Source organism: Ovis canadensis, chromosome 18 (genome assembly GCF_042477335.2).
Source record: "Ovis canadensis isolate MfBH-ARS-UI-01 breed Bighorn chromosome 18, ARS-UI_OviCan_v2, whole genome shotgun sequence".
NCBI lineage: Eukaryota > Metazoa > Chordata > Mammalia > Artiodactyla > Bovidae > Ovis > Ovis canadensis.
In genome coordinates this window covers 40,461,525-40,482,681 of record NC_091262.1, presented here as the reverse complement: position 1 = coordinate 40,482,681, position 21,157 = coordinate 40,461,525, and the positions used below count along the sequence as shown (strand labels likewise).

The 21,157-nt window shown below is 46.8% G+C and overlaps 2 protein-coding genes and 1 long non-coding RNA gene across 3 annotated transcripts in view; 1 reads left to right on the top strand and 2 right to left on the bottom strand.

Moving 5' to 3' along the window:
* CFAP161 (cilia and flagella associated protein 161) overlaps positions 1-8,320 on the bottom strand; it is a 124,467-nt gene extending 116,147 nt beyond the window's left edge. Inside the window, exon 1 of the mRNA XM_069559023.1 lies at positions 8,113-8,320. The gene's annotated coding sequence lies outside the window, so the exon portion shown is untranslated. The remainder of the gene's footprint in view (positions 1-8,112) is intronic.
* Positions 5,134-8,128, bottom strand: TLNRD1 (talin rod domain containing 1). The gene has a single exon (XM_069559019.1). The coding sequence runs from the start codon at positions 6,922-6,924 to the stop codon at positions 5,836-5,838; it is 1,089 nt and encodes a 362-aa protein (XP_069415120.1). The 5' UTR covers positions 6,925-8,128; the 3' UTR covers positions 5,134-5,835.
* Positions 8,321-12,016: 3,696 nt separating the features above from the next.
* On the top strand, positions 12,017-17,480 carry LOC138423606 (uncharacterized). Its single transcript, XR_011250328.1, has 4 exons — positions 12,017-12,087; positions 16,350-16,427; positions 16,957-17,060; positions 17,350-17,480. It is a non-coding gene; the product is annotated as an uncharacterized lncRNA (long non-coding RNA).
* Positions 17,481-21,157: the final 3,677 nt, after the last annotated feature.

Sequence of the window (21,157 nt, the reverse complement as noted above, 5' to 3'; positions counted from 1 at the left end):
GACAGGGCTATGCTCTTTATTTGCACCCTCCTCAAGGATATCACAATGTGTTTGCTGTGTAAAGTTACTGGAAGGGTAAAAAAGAAGATCCTTAGGGGAAACTGACTTTAACATAAAGTGTTTCAGATAATATTTTCGATCATCTTGTAAGTGGATAGGACTACTCCGGAAGTCTTGCACTTCATGGGAATTCATCATAAATATTTTTCAGAACGGGAAAACAGAAGTACAAATGTTTAGATGACGCGCACAGTGAGTAATACCTGCCTACTTCACAAGACTGCTGGAAGGAGCCAGTTACATCACATACATGAACACACATGATAAACAGAAAAGATTGAAATAAACATAGTAAATGCCTAGGTTCCTACAGTCAAGAGTAGAGCAAGGATTTGGCCATGGTGGCCTCATATTATCTCCCCAAGCAGTGCTTCTCAAAGTGAGTGTGCCCAGAAATCCATGGAGATCTTGACAAAGCAGATACTACTGGGTAGGTCAAGGGTGGGGCCAAGATTCTGCTATCTGCCGGTGCTAAAGCCAGCTCCCGGGACCACCCTTGTGAATATGAAGGATCTAAAAGATCTTCCTAATTCCTGGTGCATGACTGGCCTTCAAGAACATACTTCCTGAGTATATTGCAAATTTTGGCTTTTCCCTAAAATGAGCTTTGGAATAAGTCTGTATGCTTCACTTGGTTCTGAATAAAGTACTTTACAAACTCAAGAGCAAAGTGTTCTTTCTTGGGCAGCCAAAGAGCTGAAGGGTTGATTTTTAATTAGGTTGTCTGCTAGTTTCAGTTTTCTAGGACAAGAGTCAACAGCATGCAAAAACATAGAAAGCCAAGCTGCCAGTTTACTATTATACGACTTCAGTTCATCTGCAAAGGGAGTTAAGAGAACAAGGACTCTGTACTTGCACACACATACACACACACAAACCCCCCAAAGAAAAACCCCCCAAAGAAAATTTAGAGGGCCTAAATTATCCCAAGTGAAGAAAAGGGCTCAAAATATCCAGGAAAAAAACAAAAAACACCTGAGCAAACAAGAAACTTGTAGAAATGCTGCTACCTCCGGATACAGAAGCACTGAGATCTTACAGGGTCCACAGGGAATAAAAAGGAACCAGCAGGCCTTGCAGACTGGGCCTGGGTCAGAACCACCTGGGAGGGCTGGAGGAGACTCAGATTTCTCCACACCCCATGTTGCTAACAGAAATAGGCCAGAGGTAGGGCCCAGGATTATGATGGGGATGTTACTGCCAGTCCATTGACCAAGTCTGGAGCAGCACCCGACTTTCTACAAAAGGAGGAACCATGACCCCCTCAGAGCTGGACCCCAGGACCTGTGACAGTGGCTGGCACATACTGCTGGTCCCCTGCTCTACAGTCGCTGAACAAGGCCCACTGTAACTTTCATTTCCAGAAAAAAAAGTGGGCTTCCCCGGTGGCCTGATGGTAAAGAGTCTGCCTGCAATGCAGGTAGACCCGAGTATGATTGCTTGGTCAGGAACATCCCCTGGAGGAGGAAATGGCAACCTACTCCAGTATTTGCGCCTGGGAAATCCCATGGACAGAGGAGCCTGGCGGCCCCAGTCCACAGGGGTTGCAAAGAGTCAAACACAACTGAGTGACTAACACCTTCATACTTGGCTATACTTGAGGCAGGTATCTTGACACACATTCACTTAAAAAATAAAAATGAAAACCTGCACATGTATGTGCAAGTATGACAATCCCTGACCTGAAGGGGCTTTACAGTTCAATTAAATCAACCCCAATCATAGATACAAGTAACACTTTTCCCCCTGCAGCATCAGATCAATCCAATCTTTGAACCTCTGACCACTGAGTGGAACCAGACAACTCACCTACCCAAATAAAAACCCTGCTTTCAATAAAAGAAGCCAATTCATTTCACACATAGTCATGCAAAAAAAGAAAAAAAATTTTTTTTTTCAATCAAGACAAGATTTTTCCTGTAGGGAACACAGGTACCTGTGTCCATCCTGGAACCCGAGGTGGGTTCCTTCATGGCTCTTCCAGGAGTTAGAATTCTAAGCACCCACGGGGATGCTTAGACAGGCCAGGGGATGGCCTGATGGTGAAAGTACCACTTAGGGCTTCACAGATTTCTTCTCTAACTCCTCTCTGTTTACTAAGCAAAGCTCAGAAGAGGCTTTGGCAGGCATTTTTCAAATCCTCTGCCTGATCTGCATGTTACCATAGTCACATTCATTCTGGAAAAAAAAAACCAAAACAGGTGTTTCTGTTAAAATTAGCTGCTTCAAACTTTAGATCCCTATGCCAGCTTAAAAAAAAAAAGTATCTGCAAAACAACCAATCAGTTTTAAATGATGCTTCCTTTTAGAAATGTGACTGAAAAAAAAAAACAAAAAACACTGGGGTGGAGATGAGGTTGGAGTTCGAAACACATAAACACGTAATTTTTGCATTTCCTAACATCAACCCAGAAAGAGTAATAGAAAAAGACCAAGCTTAAACAACCATGGAAAGACAGAGCTATGCTTTTTTTCTAGTGAAGTCTTGTGTTTGAAAGCCTTTTGTCCCATTTACTTCGGTTGACTGTCATAAATAATGGCTTCTGTTCTGAGAACAGTGCCACAATCATTTCCTTCTCTTAGGACCATTCAAAGGAAGGTTTCCAACATTCTCAGCCAGGATGGTGCCCATTAAGCCCGTGTTTAAGAAAACCTGCCCTTGGAAGTCAGAAGAGCCCAAGGATAGCTGTCTAAATTAACTTTAGGGTGGTTTAATCTGGGGAAAAAAAAAAAAATCAGGCCACTGTGATTTTATTCCTGGAACCAGTATCTCTGCTGCCCTTATTAAACCCAATGAAATAGGTCTCAGATGCTTTCACAAAATCAGGGCTATTTAAAAAACAAGTTTAGCTGCTTGGTACATTGGGAGAAGTGGGCTTCCCAAGTGGCTCAGTGGTAAAGAATCTGCTTGCCAAGCGGGAGATTCAGGTTTGATCCCTGGGTCAGGACAGTCTCCTAGAGAAGGAAATGGCAACCCACTGCAGTATTCTTGCCTGGGAAATCCCACGAGCAGAGGAGCCCAGCAGGCTTACAGTCCATGGGGTTGCAAGAGAGTTGGACACAACTTAACAACTAAAGAACAACAGCACTATATCAGGAGAAAGTTAAAATATCAAAGACTTGCGCCCAGCTAAGCAAGTGATACAGACACACAGAGATACTGTGCATTTCTCACTCTACTTTCCTGAAGCCTGTTGAAAAAATACAAGTGGAATTCACTTCAAGCCACCTGCTGGATGACAAATCCTAAACTTTATCTTAGAGATGGAGAAAAAAAGAGGTCAACACACAACGGAATCTTTGATCAATTTAAGTCGACAGATTTCTCAACTACAAGTCCAAAAATCTTTAATACACAGAAACGTTAAAAGCAATGGTCACTTGGCTAAGAGGAAAAGAAGTTTCAAAATTAATTTGGTGACTAGCTAGTTAATTGCATCCAAGTAGATAGGGAAAGTGGGGCTTGTTTTTTTTTTTTTTTTGGCTTGCACTGTCCTGAAAATTGCTTCTGCAAGGAATGAGTCCAAGGAACAATTGGCAATTCTTTTTTTCCTAATCAGATACCAAATTTGCAGATTTCTGGCTCTGGTTTTATTTTACTATGTTCCATTCAGTTGACTCTTTGTGATCTGCACAGGCTAAAGGAAACATGCAATTATAAATGTCAGCATTACTTATGGAAATCCAACGAATAAAAATAAGTAAAAATTCCTATATGCAAGCAGGACTGTCACTGGCACATAGGTTTGGTAGGTTTTCTCCCCTTAAATGCTTCCTGAACCTGACCAATCCAGACTTAAAGAAGGGCCAGGGGAGAAGAATAAACATTCAAGGTCATTTTCATCTTTTATAGACTTCAGAAATTTAAATCTACCAGGATCTAAGAAAGAAAAAGAACAGCTCCCTTGACCGTTTTTAAAAATGTATACACTCGACCACTTTACTTCAGAGAAGCTCAAGGAGTGAAATAACCCAACAAAGATTTAAGGAGGTTCTACATGCTGAATACAATGTTCTTGTAATAAATATAGTCATTCAAGTTAAAAACAATCACTACAACTTTCCTCTCTCTAACATATCACAGTGGAAAAATCTTTTTCTTTTCAGCTCTGTGGCAACTGCAAAGGATTAGGCACAACAAATCCCAAGAAAAAAATATAAAGAAACTGAGCAAATTTAAAGCATGTACTAGTTTTATCCACGTAACTCTCTGAGGATAGGCACAGCAAATCCATTAGTTGTTTTTTCAGTGGGAAAATGTTCAAAACTTAGCTAGGTTCAGTGAAACCATATACCTCTCCCCCGATATTTTTTTCTTAAAACTGTCTGCAGAAACGACCCGCTACCTTAAAGGAATTCCAGATTTCACTGAACAAAGCATCCAACATACATGCAACCGGGGCGTATCTTAGACCAAGGTCACAAAGATAACCCCTTCGCCTGCCATCATGCCCTGGGTCTAGAAAGTTATTATCACACTTTTCAGAATACTTCCCCCTCCACTGAACACTCTAGAACAGTCTACATTTGTCTGGTTTTCTAAAATCAACAGTAATTGGTTCTTGTCTGAACAGACCTATCTACATACTCTCATTTGATTTACAGTACTTTTGCAGGTCCATACACAGATTCCTGTACATGCCATTCCACATGGGACTAGCAAGAGCCTTAATCTGAAAAAGACACGTGGAATACAAATCAGACTGCAGTTAGCCTGAGCCCTGTTCATTAGGACAGAAAGACGAGAAGGGGACAATGGATGCAAAATTACTTTCCGGGAGAAACTAGAAGCAAGACAGAAAAAAAACAAAGCCCAAACAGCCACTCTAGCACTATAGGTAATCTAACCACTGTATGTGTCCCCTGCCTTTACAAGGGGAGAGTTTTCTTTTTACAAACAGTTCTCTCTTTAATCCCAGGCTGTTCAAATAAGTTAACTCTTCAGGAACAAGCATAAAGGAGACCCACCTCACTACTAGTGAAGCGAAACCTTTCTAGGGTGCATTTCCAGGAATGACAGGCAGCCTGCAACATTACAATTATTGAAAAATCAACAATCATTGCAGAAAGTCATCTGAGAAACATAACATTTTAATAGATGAAATAAATACTCCAGTACATGCAAGGTAAAAACTTGACATGGGGTGGGGGGGAATCACTCTATAGTGTAAATTAAAAAATAAAACACACACTCACAGTAGCTTTCTCCCCCCATTTGCAAATCACATGGCAAAGTCATACTCTTTCCACACCAAGTATACGCCTAATCCATCACGACTGCTTAAAAAAATAACAACATACAAACAAAAGGTAGCTACATCCATGTCTAAGGAGTGAAAACTGAGGTAACCTTTCTTTTAATTAGGGAAGAAAATAAAAGACCAAAAAAGAAATGAACCCATGACCTCCTTCCTGCCCAATTAATAATAAAATTTAGTTGAGGAGTCCCGGAAGGGGAGCTGGGGTAGGGGGCGGGGGTTAACACCGCAACCAACAGACGTCACATCTTCCACCTGCTGGTCCCTACTGTGCTTGGGCTGGTGGGGCACGGGGCCCTCAGAGTGCGTGCATAAATGGCATGTATGCATGTCCCTGCCTTCTGGAAGATTCCTCATGAGCATTTAACGGGGCGGGGGGTAGGGGGCAAGCTTCACCGTTGATTTCTTTGGTATAAATGGAAAAGGGCAGAGAATATGTTATCTTCCTTTAGCCTGGGAGTGGGTTGGGGGGATGGAACAGGGAGGGGATGAGGGTGAGGATGGGGGGAGGGTGGTGCTAATTCACAGAATTGGAATTCACTGGCGGTAAAGTCCTGGGCGAAGACCTCTCCCTTAAAGCCTGAGATAGCAGGGTGCAGCCTTCAGACACGGCGCAGGCCGAGTTCCTCAGCCTCTCCCTGTGGTCCGACATCTTGGCGCCCCCGTCGGGGTGCTGCGCCAGATCCCTGAGGCACTGGGTCAGGAGCACGCAGGCCGACACCACGCTCATGGCACCTCCCAGGATGGCGGTCTGCACCGCCTTGCCCTCGGCGCTCACGGCCGCCGCGCGACCCAGGAACTGCGGCTCGGTGGCGAAGCCCACCAGGGCGCCAACTGCCTGCACCAATGGCCCGCTGAAGAGTGCGCAGCGGCTCCGCGCCAGCTCGCTGGGCGCCGCCTTCACCTCGCGCACGCAGGCCAGCAGCGCTGACGCGCTGGTGCTCATGCACTTGACGCCCAGCTTGAACTGCTCACGCGAGAAGCGGTCCCGGGACTTGTCGCTAGCCAGGGCGCACGCGTCCGTCAGGAACTTGAGGTTGCGCGACAGGCCCTGCGACACCTCGAGCAGCAGCTGCGGGGTCATGTCGGCCAGCGGGGTGGCGCGCAGCACGGCGCAGCCCTGCTCCACCTCGTGGCGGCAGCGCGTCACGCGGTAGCGGTCCACCAGGCCCGGCTGCGCAGGCTGCGCGCCTGGCGTGGCCACGGCCGCCAGATAGGCCGCGTGGGCGGAGCACTCGGTCAGGGAAACCACCAGGTCTCCCAGCTCCACCAGGCTGTCCCCTGCTTCCCCGAAGCGGCCCATGTTGAGCTGGCTCTGCACGTCGTGGGTGAGGATGGAGAGCCCCTTGGTGCGCGCGATGATGGTGTCCCGGCACTGCTCAAAGGACTCGGCGCCGGCGCAAGAGGAGGCGGGGCCCTCGAAGAGCACGGGCCGTGCCTCACTCGACAGCAGCAGCAGGTCGGCCACCAGCTGCATCTTGCCTTTGCAGTGGTCACAGACGGACACCAGCCTCTTCCGCGGCTGCGACGAGGCCCCGCCGACGGCGCTCGCTGGAGCCGGAGAAGCCGCCTCGATACTGGGCTTCCCAGCGCTGCCGCTAGCCATCGCGCCCGGGGGGCACTGGCATGCCGCTGGGGAGCCCGCTACCACCGCCGCTGCCGATGCCGCCGCCCCCGCGGCCGTCGCGACTCAGCTGGCCAAGGCCGCGGTGCCTTCCCCGCACCATCATGCCATCCACCGCCGCGGGCAGAGGGCACTGGGCTGCGGCGGCCGGAGCCCCGGCGGCGCGGAGCGGGCCCGGGGGCCACAGAACGCAAGAGGCTCTTCGGGTCGCGGTGAGGGGCTGCAGCTTTCGGCCTCTTGGAGGGCTTGCAGGAACCATGAACCGGGGCAGAGCAAACTCACAGACTGCGCTCCTCGTCGCCAGAGTGCCAGGAAAGTCCCTTCCGCTGGGCTGCTGCTGCTGCTGCTGCCGCCGCCGCCGCCTTCCTGGGCATGGCCCGGTCCGACTGCCGGGGCAGGGGGGGGCGGGAGAGGGAAGCTGGGAGTTGTCCTTCCTTCCTTTCTTTGAAATAAAAATCCTTTCCTCGGGGAGGAGCGCGGGCGGCGGCTCCGGCAGGCTCTGCTGTCAGCCACCTCGGGCTCGGCGGCGCACGTGGGCTTCAGGCGTCCAGACCCCGCCGGGCGGCACTTCCCCGCGACGGCGGCCGGGGCTGGCCCTCGGGGACGCACGGCCTCCCCGTGGGCATCTCCTGCCTCCCGCTCTCGGGAAGCGGCGGCAGCAGGGCCGAGGGTGTGGCCGGTGCTGGCGCGGCCGAGTCAGTCGGGCGGGAGCCTGCACTGATTGCGCACAGCGGCCGCCCCGCTCGCGCTCTCGCCCGCCCGCCACGCCCGGGCGTGCCGGGCGCCGCGGCGGCCCCTTCCCGCCTCGCCGGTTCACAGAGCGCGGCCTGGAGCCGAGGCGGCACGCCCTCCCGGACCGCGCGCCCCACGGCCCGCCGCAGGCTGTCGGCGCGAGTCCATCCCCGTCGCCTCCTCCCCGCCTCGGGCCCGCAGCGGCTGAGCTCTCCCGGGACCGCGGGCCCTGAGCATCGGACGCCGCCGTGCGCGTCTCCCTGGCGGCCCGGTCAACTCAGAAGGTCCCTGCGGCGCTGCAGAGACCCGCCCGGGCCCCGGCTCCTGCCATTTTTGTCAACCTCCAACTTCCGAGCGAACCGGGAGAAACTGAAAGGAAGGGCGGGGGCCGAAAGGCAGAGGGGAAAACACCCGCTTCCTCTCCCCGCGCGGCTTCACCTCGGGGCACGGCCGTGGGTGCACCGCCGTCCGCTCGCCCGCCGGGGCCGCTGGAAGCTTTTCCTCTTCCCGTCCGCGCCTCGCCCCCGGGCTCGCCACCGCCGCCTCGGCCGTAACCTCCCTGGAGCCTATAGAAATCTTTTGTGTGGCGTCACCGCCTTTCGTTTAAATCCCGCTTCCTCCTCTCGCCCTTCCTCCCGCCCCCTCCGCCGCTCCCGGATGCTTGCGCGATGCGCTGCTCCTCCCCCGGGAAGCTGGGTGGCTGCGGGAGGACGCCCCCGCCCAGCGCTGACTCCGCGGGCGCCGGGCCGGTGGTCCCCGGCTGAGATGCAGGGGAGCGGGCCGGAGGGAGGCCCGTCCGGGCCGGGGGCTCAGCGCCCACCCTTGGGAGACCCGGGCGCAGCCGCCGGTTGGGCTTACGTAAGCTCTAAGCCCGACCCGGGGGCTCCGCGCTTCCTCCCCGCCCAGGGAGCAAGTCTCAAAGGTGGCCTGTTTTCTGGACCGAAGGGAGGACGCTTGGCACCATCGCCGAGTGGTGTGCTGGGGTCCAGTCATCGCGTTTTGTGGGCTGTCGATCGGTCGGCCAGGCTCTCCTCCGCCCTTTGTTGTGTTTGCTCCTCTTCCAGGGTGCGATCCTGGAGGGACTGTGCGGGTGAGCAAAGAGCCCTGGAGATGGGAGTCTGGGAAGAGCAGAGCTGGCCGCTGGCGGCTTCCTCCCTTCAGCTCAATAGCCTTTATATAGTTAGAGCGTGAGCTTTGAACCAGATTTTTTTTTCCTGGGGTCAGTCTTCCCCAGCCATGTATGAGTTGTGTGACCTTATACAAGTTCTCTCTCCAAGTCTCCGTTTTCTCCTTTGGAAATTAGATACTGTGCACTGACTGCCTGAGTACTTGGCTCATAATGTAGCTCTGAGAATTATGAGCCTGTACTGGCACAGTCTGCCCTCCCATAACTTATGTGTCGTCAGCTGCATAATGAAAGAATAGTGACCAACAGTTAAATAAGAGAAGCAGCCTTCGGAGGTAAACACCCCCATTTTACAGACTAGGAAAGTGTTGGTCAGATGCCTCACGTGCCTTCCCAAGGTCAGGAAGATAGCAAATGCGATGGCAAGAAGCCAACCGCCGACCTCTTTCTCATTTGACCCAGCCCTTGCTCTTCAGGAAGTGCTAGAAGCATCCAGGCTTTCCTCATTCCCCAAACCCGCCAGGATTCCAGGGGTCCCCCCACTTCTTAGCCCTGAAATAGGCCATCTAGGTGCCCAGCACAGCACAAGCTGGGTGTTTTCAGCCAATGGAAATGTTTGTTCTTCTGCCCCTTTCTAGAACCTAGTGTCACCTTTTTCCAGCCAGTTGTCACTTGTAACTGGGATGGATGACCTTGCAATTTATTGTCCAAACAGAAGCAGTTTTGAGACTAACTGTGAGATGTGTTACTAATAAACTAACCAGTAACAACAGCAGAGAAGGCACCCCACTCTAGTACTCTTGCCTGGAAAATCCCATGGACAGAGGAGCCTGGAAGGCTGCAGTCCACGGGGTCGCGAAGAGTCAGACACCACTGAGCGACTTCCCTTTCACTTTTCACTTTCATACATTGGAGAAGGAAATGGCAACCCACTCCAGTGTTCTTGCCTGGAGAATCCCAGGGACGGGGGAGTCTGGTGGGCTGCTGTCTCTGGGGTCGCACAGAGTTGGACATGACTGAAGTGACTTAGCAGTAGCAGTAGCAGTAACAACAGAGACAAACTTGAATGGTCACCCTGCTTATAACTTAAAGGGTCCTTGTATTTCTTCTTCATTCTATTTATTTTGCAAACTGAGGCCTATAACACTGCTCATTTTCTAAACTAGCAGTGATTCTGTAGGGTTGATCCTTTTTATTTCTCTACCAGAGAAAAACAGTTGGATAAATCAAGGTCTTTGCAGGTAACCTAGGAATAGCACCCTGGTTTTAGTTAGTTCTGAAAACTTCTCAGAAAGTCAGACCATACCCTTCACATCCAGTTTTTTTTATTCATAAAACTCCTCTGAAGTCAGAGGATTTTTTTCCAAAGCCACTTGGTGCTGCCTAGGGTCCTACTTTGCTTCTACATGTGCACTCTCTTTGGTTGTCGTTGTTGGAATTTCTGAACCCCAACAATGATCTGTGACACATAAAACATCCCACTATACTCAGTGACATTTGGTTTAGCTCTTAAAATCAGATGAAATTGGTTTCTTGGCCCTCCTGGCTTCATTTATCAGATATGGCACCTCTTCCTAAACAAATCCTTCCCAGTACTGACCCTACCTTCCTCTGGGTCCCCTTTACTTTCTGCCATCTTTTATCTCTCTACAAACAAAGGGCACCTACCACATGCCAGGCCCCGTGGCAGGCACAGTTACAAAATAATGTGAGGGCTTGACCTCTTCTGAAGAGTAGAGTCCAAAAAGGGCAACAAGGAAAACAGGTCATCATGACTACACTATTCTTATAGTGAAAGCAGAATCAAAAAACTAGGGGGACTTCCCTGGTGGTCCAGGGGTTAAGACGCCCCACTGCCAATGCAGGAGGCATGGGTTCCATCCCAGGTTGGGGAACTAAGATCCCGCATGCCACATGGTGTGGTCAAAATAAACACATAGGGAGATTTAGAAAGAAACTAGAATAGAGTACTACTGTTCACCAAACAGTCCAGTTACATTCGATGGGACCATGTGATCAGTCCTGAGCCTTGAGATGTCAATGGTAGAGATGTGGGTTGTCTCAGATGGAGGCTGGGGAAAGCCAATCTAATTCTCCACTCTCTTCCCCTGCTGTCACTGATCAGGAAACTGTGTCCTAGATGGTGCAACTACCATAAGCTTTGGTGACCGTGGAGCAAACCCCCTCTACTAACTGGGTTGAACAGGTCACGTGAGCAAAAAGGAAACTCACTGTGGAGCCACTGAGATCCAAGGGTTGTTTGTTGCTGTAGCATATTTTCATCTAACTTGATTAACAGAGGAAGGCTGTGACTGCCCCTGGATTCTCTGCAATAAGAGCATTTTCTTTAGAAAACTCCACCCATTATTTCTAATCCTCATTAAAAATTTTATTGTTGTTTAGGGCTAAGTCCTGTCACACTCTGCGACCCCGTGGACTGTAGCCCACCAAGTTCCTCTGTCCATGGGATTTCCCAGGCAAGAATACTGGAGCAAGTTGCCATTTCATTCTCCAGGTGATCTTCCCGACCCAGGGATCGAACCCATGTCTCCTGCATTGGCAGGTGGATGGATTCCTTACCACTACACCACCAGGGAACGCCTTCTTTTAAAATTAAAATATGCCAAAACAATTAAAAAAAAATTTTTTTTAACAAGGGACTTCCCTGGTGGTCCAGTGCTTAAGACTCTGTGCTTCCATGTAGGGGGTGTGGGTTCAATCCCTGTCTGGAAAACTAAGATTTCACATACTGCATGGTGTAGCCAAAATTAAAAAAAAAATTTTTTTAATTAAAATATGATGTGAACCAAAGTATTTTTCATTAAACTGAAAACAGACGAAAGCTGAAAAGATTTGGGCTGAAGGACTGGCTAAGGGAAAGCAACTGGGATAGACAAGAGGAAGCTGGAGCTGGGCAGAAAATGGCTTAGCCCCTGCAGAATGTCTTCTCAGTGCCTGGCTCAAGGCCAACACTTAGTAGGCATTTAATAAATAAGTGAGCGAACAAGATGCAAATAGAAAGCTGACTCAGGATTTGGGGAGGAAGCTAAGGTCAGGAGCGGCAAGATTGTTGGAAACATGCTTTTCTTCCTTCTTTACCTGTTCTAGTAGGTACATCCGCCTCCTGGACTTTCAGCAGGTATAAGACAACTGGAGAAGGAAATAGCAACCCCACTCCAGTATTCTTGCCTGGAAATTTCCACGGACGGAGGAGCCTGGCAGGCTATAGTCGTGAGGTCACAAAGAGTCAGACACAACTGAGTGGCTGAGCACACAAAGACACCAGTGTGAGCTTCTGTTTTTTTTTTTTTAATTGTGGGAAGATATTTATAACATAAAATTTACCATCTCAGTCATTTTTGTGAACCTAGCCACAGTTCCACGGTGTTAAGTATATTCACTTTGCTGTGTAACCATCACCACCATCTGTCTTCAGAAAAATCTGACATCTCAAACTGAATTCTGTACCACTCCACAATAACTTCTCATTCCCCTGGAAGTCACTATTCTACTTTGCATTTCTATAAGTGTGACTATTCTAAGTACTTTATTTAAGTGGAATCCTGTAATATTTTTCCTTTTCTGTCTGGCTTATCTCACTTAGAATAATGCCTTCATGGTTCACTGATACTGTCACATGAGTCAGAATTTTCTCCCCTTTTTAAATTATTATTTTTAAAGATATTTATTTATTTATTTGCATCAGGTCTTAGTTGCAGCATAAGGGATCTACTTCCCTGACCAGGGATTGAACCTGGGCCCCCTGCATTGGGAGCTTAGAGTCTTAGTCACTGGACCACCAGGAAAGTCCCTTTTCTTTCCTTACAAGACTGAATAATTTTCCACTGTATGTATCTAGCCCTACCAGGTTTGATATGGAACACTGACACTGCAGACTTGATAGACTAACAACCAAGCTGTGTTTGGTCTACAGTGCCACCTGGTGGTCAGTAAGGGGCATTCCCTGCCCCAATGTATCTTAACCTTTGAAGCAGTGTTCTTGTTTTGTTTTTGTGATCATAATAGTCCTTGTGTGTGCATGCGTGTTCAGTTGTGTCAGACTCTTTGTGACTCCTTGGACTGTAGCTCACCAGGCTCCTCTGTCATGAGATTTCCCAGGCAAGAATACCGGAGTGGGTTGCCATTTCCTTCTCCAGGGCATGTTCATAACCCAGGGGTTGAACCCACGTCTCTTGCATCTCCTACATTGGCAAGCAGATTCCTTACCACTGAGCCACCAGGGAAGGCCCCTGGGGGGGTCTGTAGTCATAGGTGGGCCAATTAATTCTCAGGCATTCTTTCTAACACATAGCTAAACATCTTCCTTACTATGTTCATTTCAATGTCTCTTCTAAAGGAGAGAAATTTGTATCTGGAAAATTTACCCCTACTCTCTTTCCCCCAGATTTAGTCATTCTCCACAGGTGATGCATGAGAGTGACATCTATTGGCCTGTGGTTCATTACGGAGCAGGGTCACGGGGCAACAGGTCACTCTCCTTACCCACCAAGTCCTCTTTCTCTCTGGTATACTTTGTGCTCATACAGTAAAACCACCTGGGCAGGGTCTCGCCTATCCACTCTCATATCCACCCCCCATCCCTACCTGCCCTCCCTCCCTCTGGACTGTCTCTGTTCACCTGAAGCTAGTGTATTTTGAGGGAGGCCTGTGTGCAGGGCCTGTCATAGCATGACAGTTATACCTGTGTCTTCAGTTTCTAAGATCTGGAATTTTCTGTAGTCTGATTTACCAGGAAGCCCTACATGGAAGTGAAGGTTGCTTTCACAGATAAATTCTCTACCCCATTTCCCTGATGGTTAATGACCTTTGGATGTACTTTCCAGAATTCTGTAGGGGAAAAAAAATAAGTACTGAGATCTAGACTCCCCAGACACCTAACACCAATCACACCTATTTTCTGACTTATGTTTTATTATTTGATTTTATTTTTAATCTTATTTTATTGTTATATAATTTTAATTTATTTTATTTTTATTTTATTATATATATAATTTTATTTAACTAATTCTCTAATATCTGTAGCTACTGACTGATTTATGTGCTAGAATGTAAATTAGTCAATATAAATAAATAATAAAAGAATAAAAATAAAATATATAATAAAATAAAAAGCAATAAAATAAAATTATATACCAATAAGATTAAAAATAAAATAATTTAAAAAAACATAAATCAGAAAATAGTCAGGCGTGATTGGTGTTAGGTGTCTGGGGATCCTAGATCTCAGTACTTATTTTATAATAATATTAATTAAGACTTCCCTGGTGGCTCAGACGGTAAAGCATCTGTCTACAATGTGGGAGACCCGGGTTCGATCCCTGGATCGGGAAGATCCGCTGGAGAAGGAAATGGCAATCCACTCCAGTACTATTGCCTGGAAAGTCCCAGGGACAGAGGAGCCTGGTAGGCTACAGTCCATGGGGTCGCAAAGAGTCGGACACAACTGAGCGACTTCACTTACTTGTAATATTAATACTTGGCTATCGGGCTTCCCTGGTGGTTCAGCAGTAAAAGAATCTGCCTGCAAGGGCAAGAGACGCTGGAGACTCGGGTTTAATCCATGGGTGGGTAAGATCCCCTGGAGGAGGGCATGGCAACCTACTCCAGTAGTCTTGCCTGGAGAATTCCATGGAGCCTGGCAGGGTACAGTCCATGGGGTTGCAGAGTCGGACAGACTAAGCCTGCATGCACAGAATGACTAGCTTTATTGCTCCTTTACATGGAGCCTCCATGACCCCCAGACAGACTCAAGCATTTCTGCCCCCTTGTACCTCCTGTGCTCTGTGCCTGGCCATTAGCATAGTGTATTTGTAACTGTCTACATAACTTTCCCTACCACCCTGTCATCCCTTTAAAGACAGGACTTGATCTGTGTATCTCTGTGACACTGGACTGCCAGGGAAGTCCTATAATCAATTGCATTTTTAAAGGGGTAGAGGATGCACAGAAATGCACTGATGCTTCCAAAATACTGATGATACTGTTCTCACCAGCCACCAGTGCACTGCGTAGTCATCAATAAATAATTTAATGAATTCATTTGCAGTTCCCTGCAAGAAGGTCCTCCTTTCCATGAACCAACATCCTGTTGCCCACAGCTCTTACTGAGTAATGGACAGAAAGTTATGGACCTTCAGAAACCCACAGAGGGGCTTGGCCTGTGTGTAATCATGATCTACAGCTCACAGCTCTTGGATTGAATGCTAGGCCTTTGCTTAGCAGGTGTGTTCAGCCCACTTCCCTTACAACTTGTCTTGGAGAGTCCAGGAAACGAGTTCTTTGGAGAGACTGTAAGTTCTCTAAACATAATTGCCTCTATGTGTGCTGCAAAGTATAGGAGATGTTTCATATAACACAGATAAAATTCATACCTTTTCCTCTTAGGAGATGAATTCAAATCACTTCCCTAATTTTCAGGGCAACTGCAGTATTATAGATAATTTTAATTAAGTGTATTATTCTGAGAATTTTTGCTTAGACTTTTCAGTATTTGGGAAGCATCAGTGCCTTTATGTGCATCCCCTACCCCTTTTGGGCTTCCCTAGTGGCTCAGCTGGTAAAGAGTCTACCTGCAATGTGGGAGACCTGGGTTCACCTGCTGGGTCAGGAAGATCCTCTGGAGAAGGGAATGGCAACCCACTCCCGTATTCTTGCCTGGAGAATCTCACAGACAAAGGAGCCTGGCGGGCTAAAGTCCATAGGGTCGCAAAGAGTCGAACATGACTGAGCAACTGACACTTTCACTTTCCCGCCTCTTAAAATACAACTAATTATAGAACTTTCCTGGTGGTCCAGTAGCTAAGAGTCCGAGCTCCCACTGCAGAGGGCCCGAGTTCAATCCTTAGTCAGGGAACTAGATTCCATATGCCACAATGATATACCACATGCTACAACTAAACATCCTGCATGCCACAAGTACAAGATTCTGCATGCCCCAACTAAGACCTGGTGCAGCCAAATAAATAAATGAATGCTGCTGCTAAGTCGCTACAGTCGTATCCGACTCTGTGCGACCCCATAGATGGCAGCCCACCAGGCTCCCCCGCCCCTGGGATTCTCCAGGCAAGAACCCTGGAGTGGGTTGCCATTTCCTTCTCCAATGCATGAAAGTGAAAAATGAAAGGGAAGTCGCTCAGTCATGTCCGACTCTTAGCGACCTCATGGACTGCAGCCCACCAGGCTCCTCTGTCCATGGGATTCTCCAGGCAAGAGTACTGGAGTGGGGTGCCATTGCCTTCTCCAAATAAATGAATAAATATCTAATAAAAAAAATACATGTGACTTAAAATCCCATGCTCAGAAATAGCCATGATATATTTGCAGCTATTTCCCCATATATACATATACATATCATTTTAATACCATGTTATAACATTTTGTCATTTAGTAATATAAACATCTTCAATGTCAATAAATATACATCTGTGACATCATACTTAATGACTGCATTGTTTTGCATTGTAAATGTGGAGTTTTCAGCCTACTGCGGTTGAACATTTAGGGTGGCTCCTATTTTCTCATCTTACAGAGAGTGTTACATAGGATTGATAACAGTGGTTAAGTGAAGAAATACACGTACAGCGTTCAGAAGAGTGCCTGCCACATAGTGAGTGCTGTGGATTATGACCATTTCTATTATTTTCATTGTCTATTTCCTCAGAGTCATTCTTGGAAGTGGAATTAGGTAGTTAAGAATTTCGACATATTTCACCAAATTTTCATGCAGAAAGTCTCCATCCTCTTGAGAGAATGAGAATGTTTTTTTTCCTGAGTCTTGCCAACAATGTACACTATCCTAATTTTTATTCTGGCCCTACCAATAAGCAAAAAAATTACGTCTTACTTGAATTTGCATTTCTTTGATATCTACTGAGATAATCACTGCTGTGCTTTTTCATACGCAAATAGGTTTATTTATTTTGGAGAAATAAAAATATGATTCCTCTCCCTTCCCATGTTTCAATCAGAAAGTTCATCTTTTTCTTACTGAATTGTATGATACTTTTCTCTCTACCATGTTGGAGTTTTCCTCCCAGTTTACTGTCTGCCTTTTAGGTTTTTTTCATGGCGTTTAGCAAAACACAACTTTTAAGTGTTTGATTTAATAATATGAGTCCTGCTCTCCTTTTCATAAGAATGATGGTGAACAGGAACAGACACCCACCTCAGCCTGGGTCAATCACATTCTCTCCTGGAAATCTGGAATTATTGTCAGAAGATCATCGGTTCATTGCTACATGTGAGTAAATATAAACCTCAGGAGATATGTGATGATTCTTCTTGCATTGGGTTAAAAAGTACAAAGGGAAAGGGAAGGGAAAGGGAAGTCGCTCAGTCATGTCCGACTCCTTGCGACCCCATGGACTGTAGCCCACCAGGCTTCTCCGTCCATGGGATTCTCCAGGCAAGAGTACTGGAGTGGGTTGCCATTGCCTTCTTGCATTGGCTTAAAAAGTACAAAACTAAAGTATAATCAATAGGGACTTGCTGGATGGTCTAGTGGCTAAGACTCCACATTTTCAATGCAGGGGCTTGGATGCATCCCTGGTCAGGGAACTCGATACTGCACACCAAAACTAAGAGTTTGTATGCTGCAACTAAAGATCCCACGTGCTGCAAGGAAGATGGAAGATCCTGAGTGCTACAACGAAAACCCAGCACAACCAAATAAATAAATTAATTAAATTTTTAAAGAAAGAACAGTCATGGTCTCCCCTGTCTCCACCTCAGACCCAATCTCAGGAACTTCTTCCCACGACTCCTCATGAATCAGTCTTTAAAGGGTTAATGTTTGGCACCACAGAGCCTCTCGAACTGAGCTGTACCCTCAGGTCACAGGACTGAGTTCTGATGAGCTGGTGACTGTGCCATTCCAGTTTTTCAATATTTTGAATATCATCCCTGCTTGATTACAGATATCACTAGAGGACTTGCCTGGTAGTTCAGGGGTTAAGAATCTGCCTGCCAACGCAGGGGACATGGGTTACAACCCTGGTCCAGAAAGATCCCACATGCCACAGAACAACTAAGCTCGTGCTCTGTGACTACTAAGTCTGTGTCCCTGGAGTCCATGTTCTGCCACAAGAGAAGCCACCTCAGTGAGAAACCTGCCTGCCACAACGAAGAGCAGTGCCCACACGCTGCAACTAGAGAAAGCCTGCACACAGAAATGAAGACCCCGTGCAGTGAAAAGAAAAAAAAAAAAAATATATATATATATATATATATATATATATATATATATAGCTAGAAACTCTTGCTGGACCCTCCAGCTGAGGCATCCCTCTCATGTTGCAGTGTGACACTTGCCAGAAGGAGCCCAGCTAAGGCCACCTTAAGATGGGAAAGTTGGTGGGAGAATTGATTTTACCATTTGCAGCCACTGAACCTCTTAGAGGCATGGCTAATAGGTTAATATTAAACCCCAGGGCAATGGTGGCCTCATTTAAGCCACGACCATGCAGTCTCTTTCACTTCTGGCCCCTCCTCTCCTGCCTTACTACATGCCCTCAGACCAGGTTCACACTTTTTTTCTTTATCGAATATGTTACAATGTTGCTTCTGTGTTATGTTTTGGGTGTGTAGGATCTAAGTTCCCTGACTAGGGATTGAACCCGCATCCCCTGCATTGAAGGTGAAGTCTCAACCACTGGACTGCCAGGGGTGTCCCCAGGTTCGCATTCTTATCCCATCTGGGTATTCCTGCCTCCAGACTCCTTTTCAATGGGTCTTTCATCTGGCCTCCAGTTCAACTATCCTGAGTGCCTCAGTGATTAACCGAAATGGTGCTATGCTGGGAGAAAGATAAACCTGGTCATCCATAGACCAGGGTTCAGGTTCTTCCCTGCCACTTCACTAGCTGTGGGACCTCAGACAAATGATGCAATTCCAAAATCAGAGTTTCCCTCTATTATTATCATCATCATATGATAACAAGGACCTCCTGAAATCTGCATTATACTTACTGTGGTTTATTCATCTCCTCTGCTAGTTTGCAGGCTCTTTAGTGCAGGAACCTTGTCATATTCATCTTTCCATCAGTGCCCATCTGGTTCTTGACTGACAGTAGACCCTGGACATTCCTGCTGGTCCAGTGGTTAAGACTCTGCACTTCCACTGCCAAGGACGCTGGTTCAATCCCTGGGCCCGGAAGTTCCACATATCTTGTGGTGGGGCAGAAAAAAAAAAAAAGAAAGAAAGTAGACCCTTAGTTCTGAAGAAAGGAATGGCTACCCACTCCAGTATTCTTGCCTGGAAAATTCCATGGATAGAGGAGCCTGGTGGGCTATAGTCTGTGGGGTGGCAAAGAGTTGGACTCAGTTGAGCGACACACACACACACACACACACACATCCTTAGTTAAAATACATTCTCACAGGGTTGAACTGAATCAAGTTCCAAACATCAGATGGGTGACAATGCAATCAATCCAGATGTTTCATAGTTCTGGATAATAAACTGAATTCATTTCCTCCTTAGATGAAACTAGTCCTGGGATTTTTTATTTTTTAACACAATCCCAACAACTTATGTAAAACATTAAATGACTTTTTTTTTCTGTATCATTAGATACAATGGACCAGGAATCCCAGCACTTTTACACCTTAACTTAGCAGCTGGCAGAATGAATGACCAGAGTGACCCCTCCCAGCAGAGCACATGACCGACCACAGCTGTGCATGTTTGTGAGCATGACTGCACCAGGACAGGCGCTGAGCCACTGGGTGGAGCAGTGCACTCTGGGGAGAAGGCTTATGACATTTCCCCTATGATTTCAGAAAATAAAAAAACTTTTTCTTATGAGTTGTTTCTGCTCAACGACAATAGAAAATGGCATAGCGTGTACATAGGAGAAGAGGGTAACAGAGGATGAGATGGCTGGATGGCATCACTGACTTAAAAGACATGAGTTTGGGAAACTCTGGGAGATGGTGAAGGATAGGGAAGCCTGGCGTGCTGCAGTCCATGGGGTCCCAAAGAGTCCAACAGAACTGAGCAGCTAAACAACAACAAATACAGATACAGGGTATCAGCCATCCCAAAGTGGAAGAGCTTTAGACATCAATAGTCCTAGGAGTGTGAAGGTGAGGCAGACATTGTTAACTAGTTACTGCTCAACTTTCACTTCCTCTTTTCCCTTAATGACAAAATCCCAGTTTTATTTGGGATGACAATCTAGATAGCCTCCCTTAGAAGGCTAGGTTTCAGCCCATGTGATGTAAATAGAAGTGCTCTGTGGAACATCCAAATAGGCTGCTTAAAGGAAGATGACTCCATTAAAAAGTGTGCTCCTTTTGGCTTTTCTTCTTCCCTCCTTCCTCGGGATCAAAGTCATCTTGCCCTTGAACTTGTGACCTTGAAGATGGAAGCCACAGACCAGTATGAGGGAGCAGGATGAGAGAAGAGACAGGGTGCCAGATGATCAAAGAACAAAAATACAAGCCCTAGATGCTCAGTTTCCAGCTGCTTTTGTGAGAGAAAAATCAAACAATAATCACAAAGGCCTCTGTCTTATTTAAACCATTTTTTTTTTACAAATTCAGTTTTGTTTTATATGTGGCCTATAATCTATCCAAGCAAGATATGTTAGTTTGCTAGGGTATAAGACTCTTGAGAGTCCCTTGGACAGCAAGGAGATCAAACCAGTCAATCCTAAAGGAAATCATTGTCTGGTATCTTTAGAGCCTTACTCTGTTGAAGTGATTCTCAGCTAAACATTATGTCTGCTTTAACTTTGATAAGTATTTCCACTTTTGTTATTTATTAGTGGTATCTTTTTTTGAAGTGTCAGATGTTGTGGCTATTTAAAATAAAACGTCATTATAATTTAAAAAAAAATCCTAAAGGAAATTAGGATTATATACTCAGGAAATACCCTGAGTATTCATTGGGAGGACTGATGCTGAAGCTTCAATACTTTGGCCACCTGATACAAAGAGCTGACTCAATGGAAAATCCCTGATGCTGAGAAAGATTGAGAGCGAGAGGAGAAGGGGGTGACAGAGGATGAGATGGTTGGATGGCATCACTGACACAATAAACATGAGTGTGAGTGAACTCCAGGAGACAGTGAAGGGCAGGGAAGCCTGGTGTGCTGCAGTCCATGGGGTCATGGAGTCAGAAATGACTTAGCAACTGAACAACAACAACAAAGCACAGACCAGGTGGCTTAAACCAGGGGTCCCAAACTTCTGGGAGCTAATGCCTGATGATCTGAGATGGAGCTGATGTAATGTTAATAGGAATAAAGTGCATAATAAATACAACGCACTTGAGTCATCCCAAAACCCCTGCCCCTGCCCCTGGTCCATGGAAAAATTGTCTTCTACAAAATTT

Excerpts from the sequence above, each read along its gene's own strand:
- TLNRD1 (XM_069559019.1), bottom strand. The coding sequence starts at position 6,924 with ATGGCTAGCGGCAGCGCTGGGAAGCCCAGTATCGAGGCGGCTTCTCCG.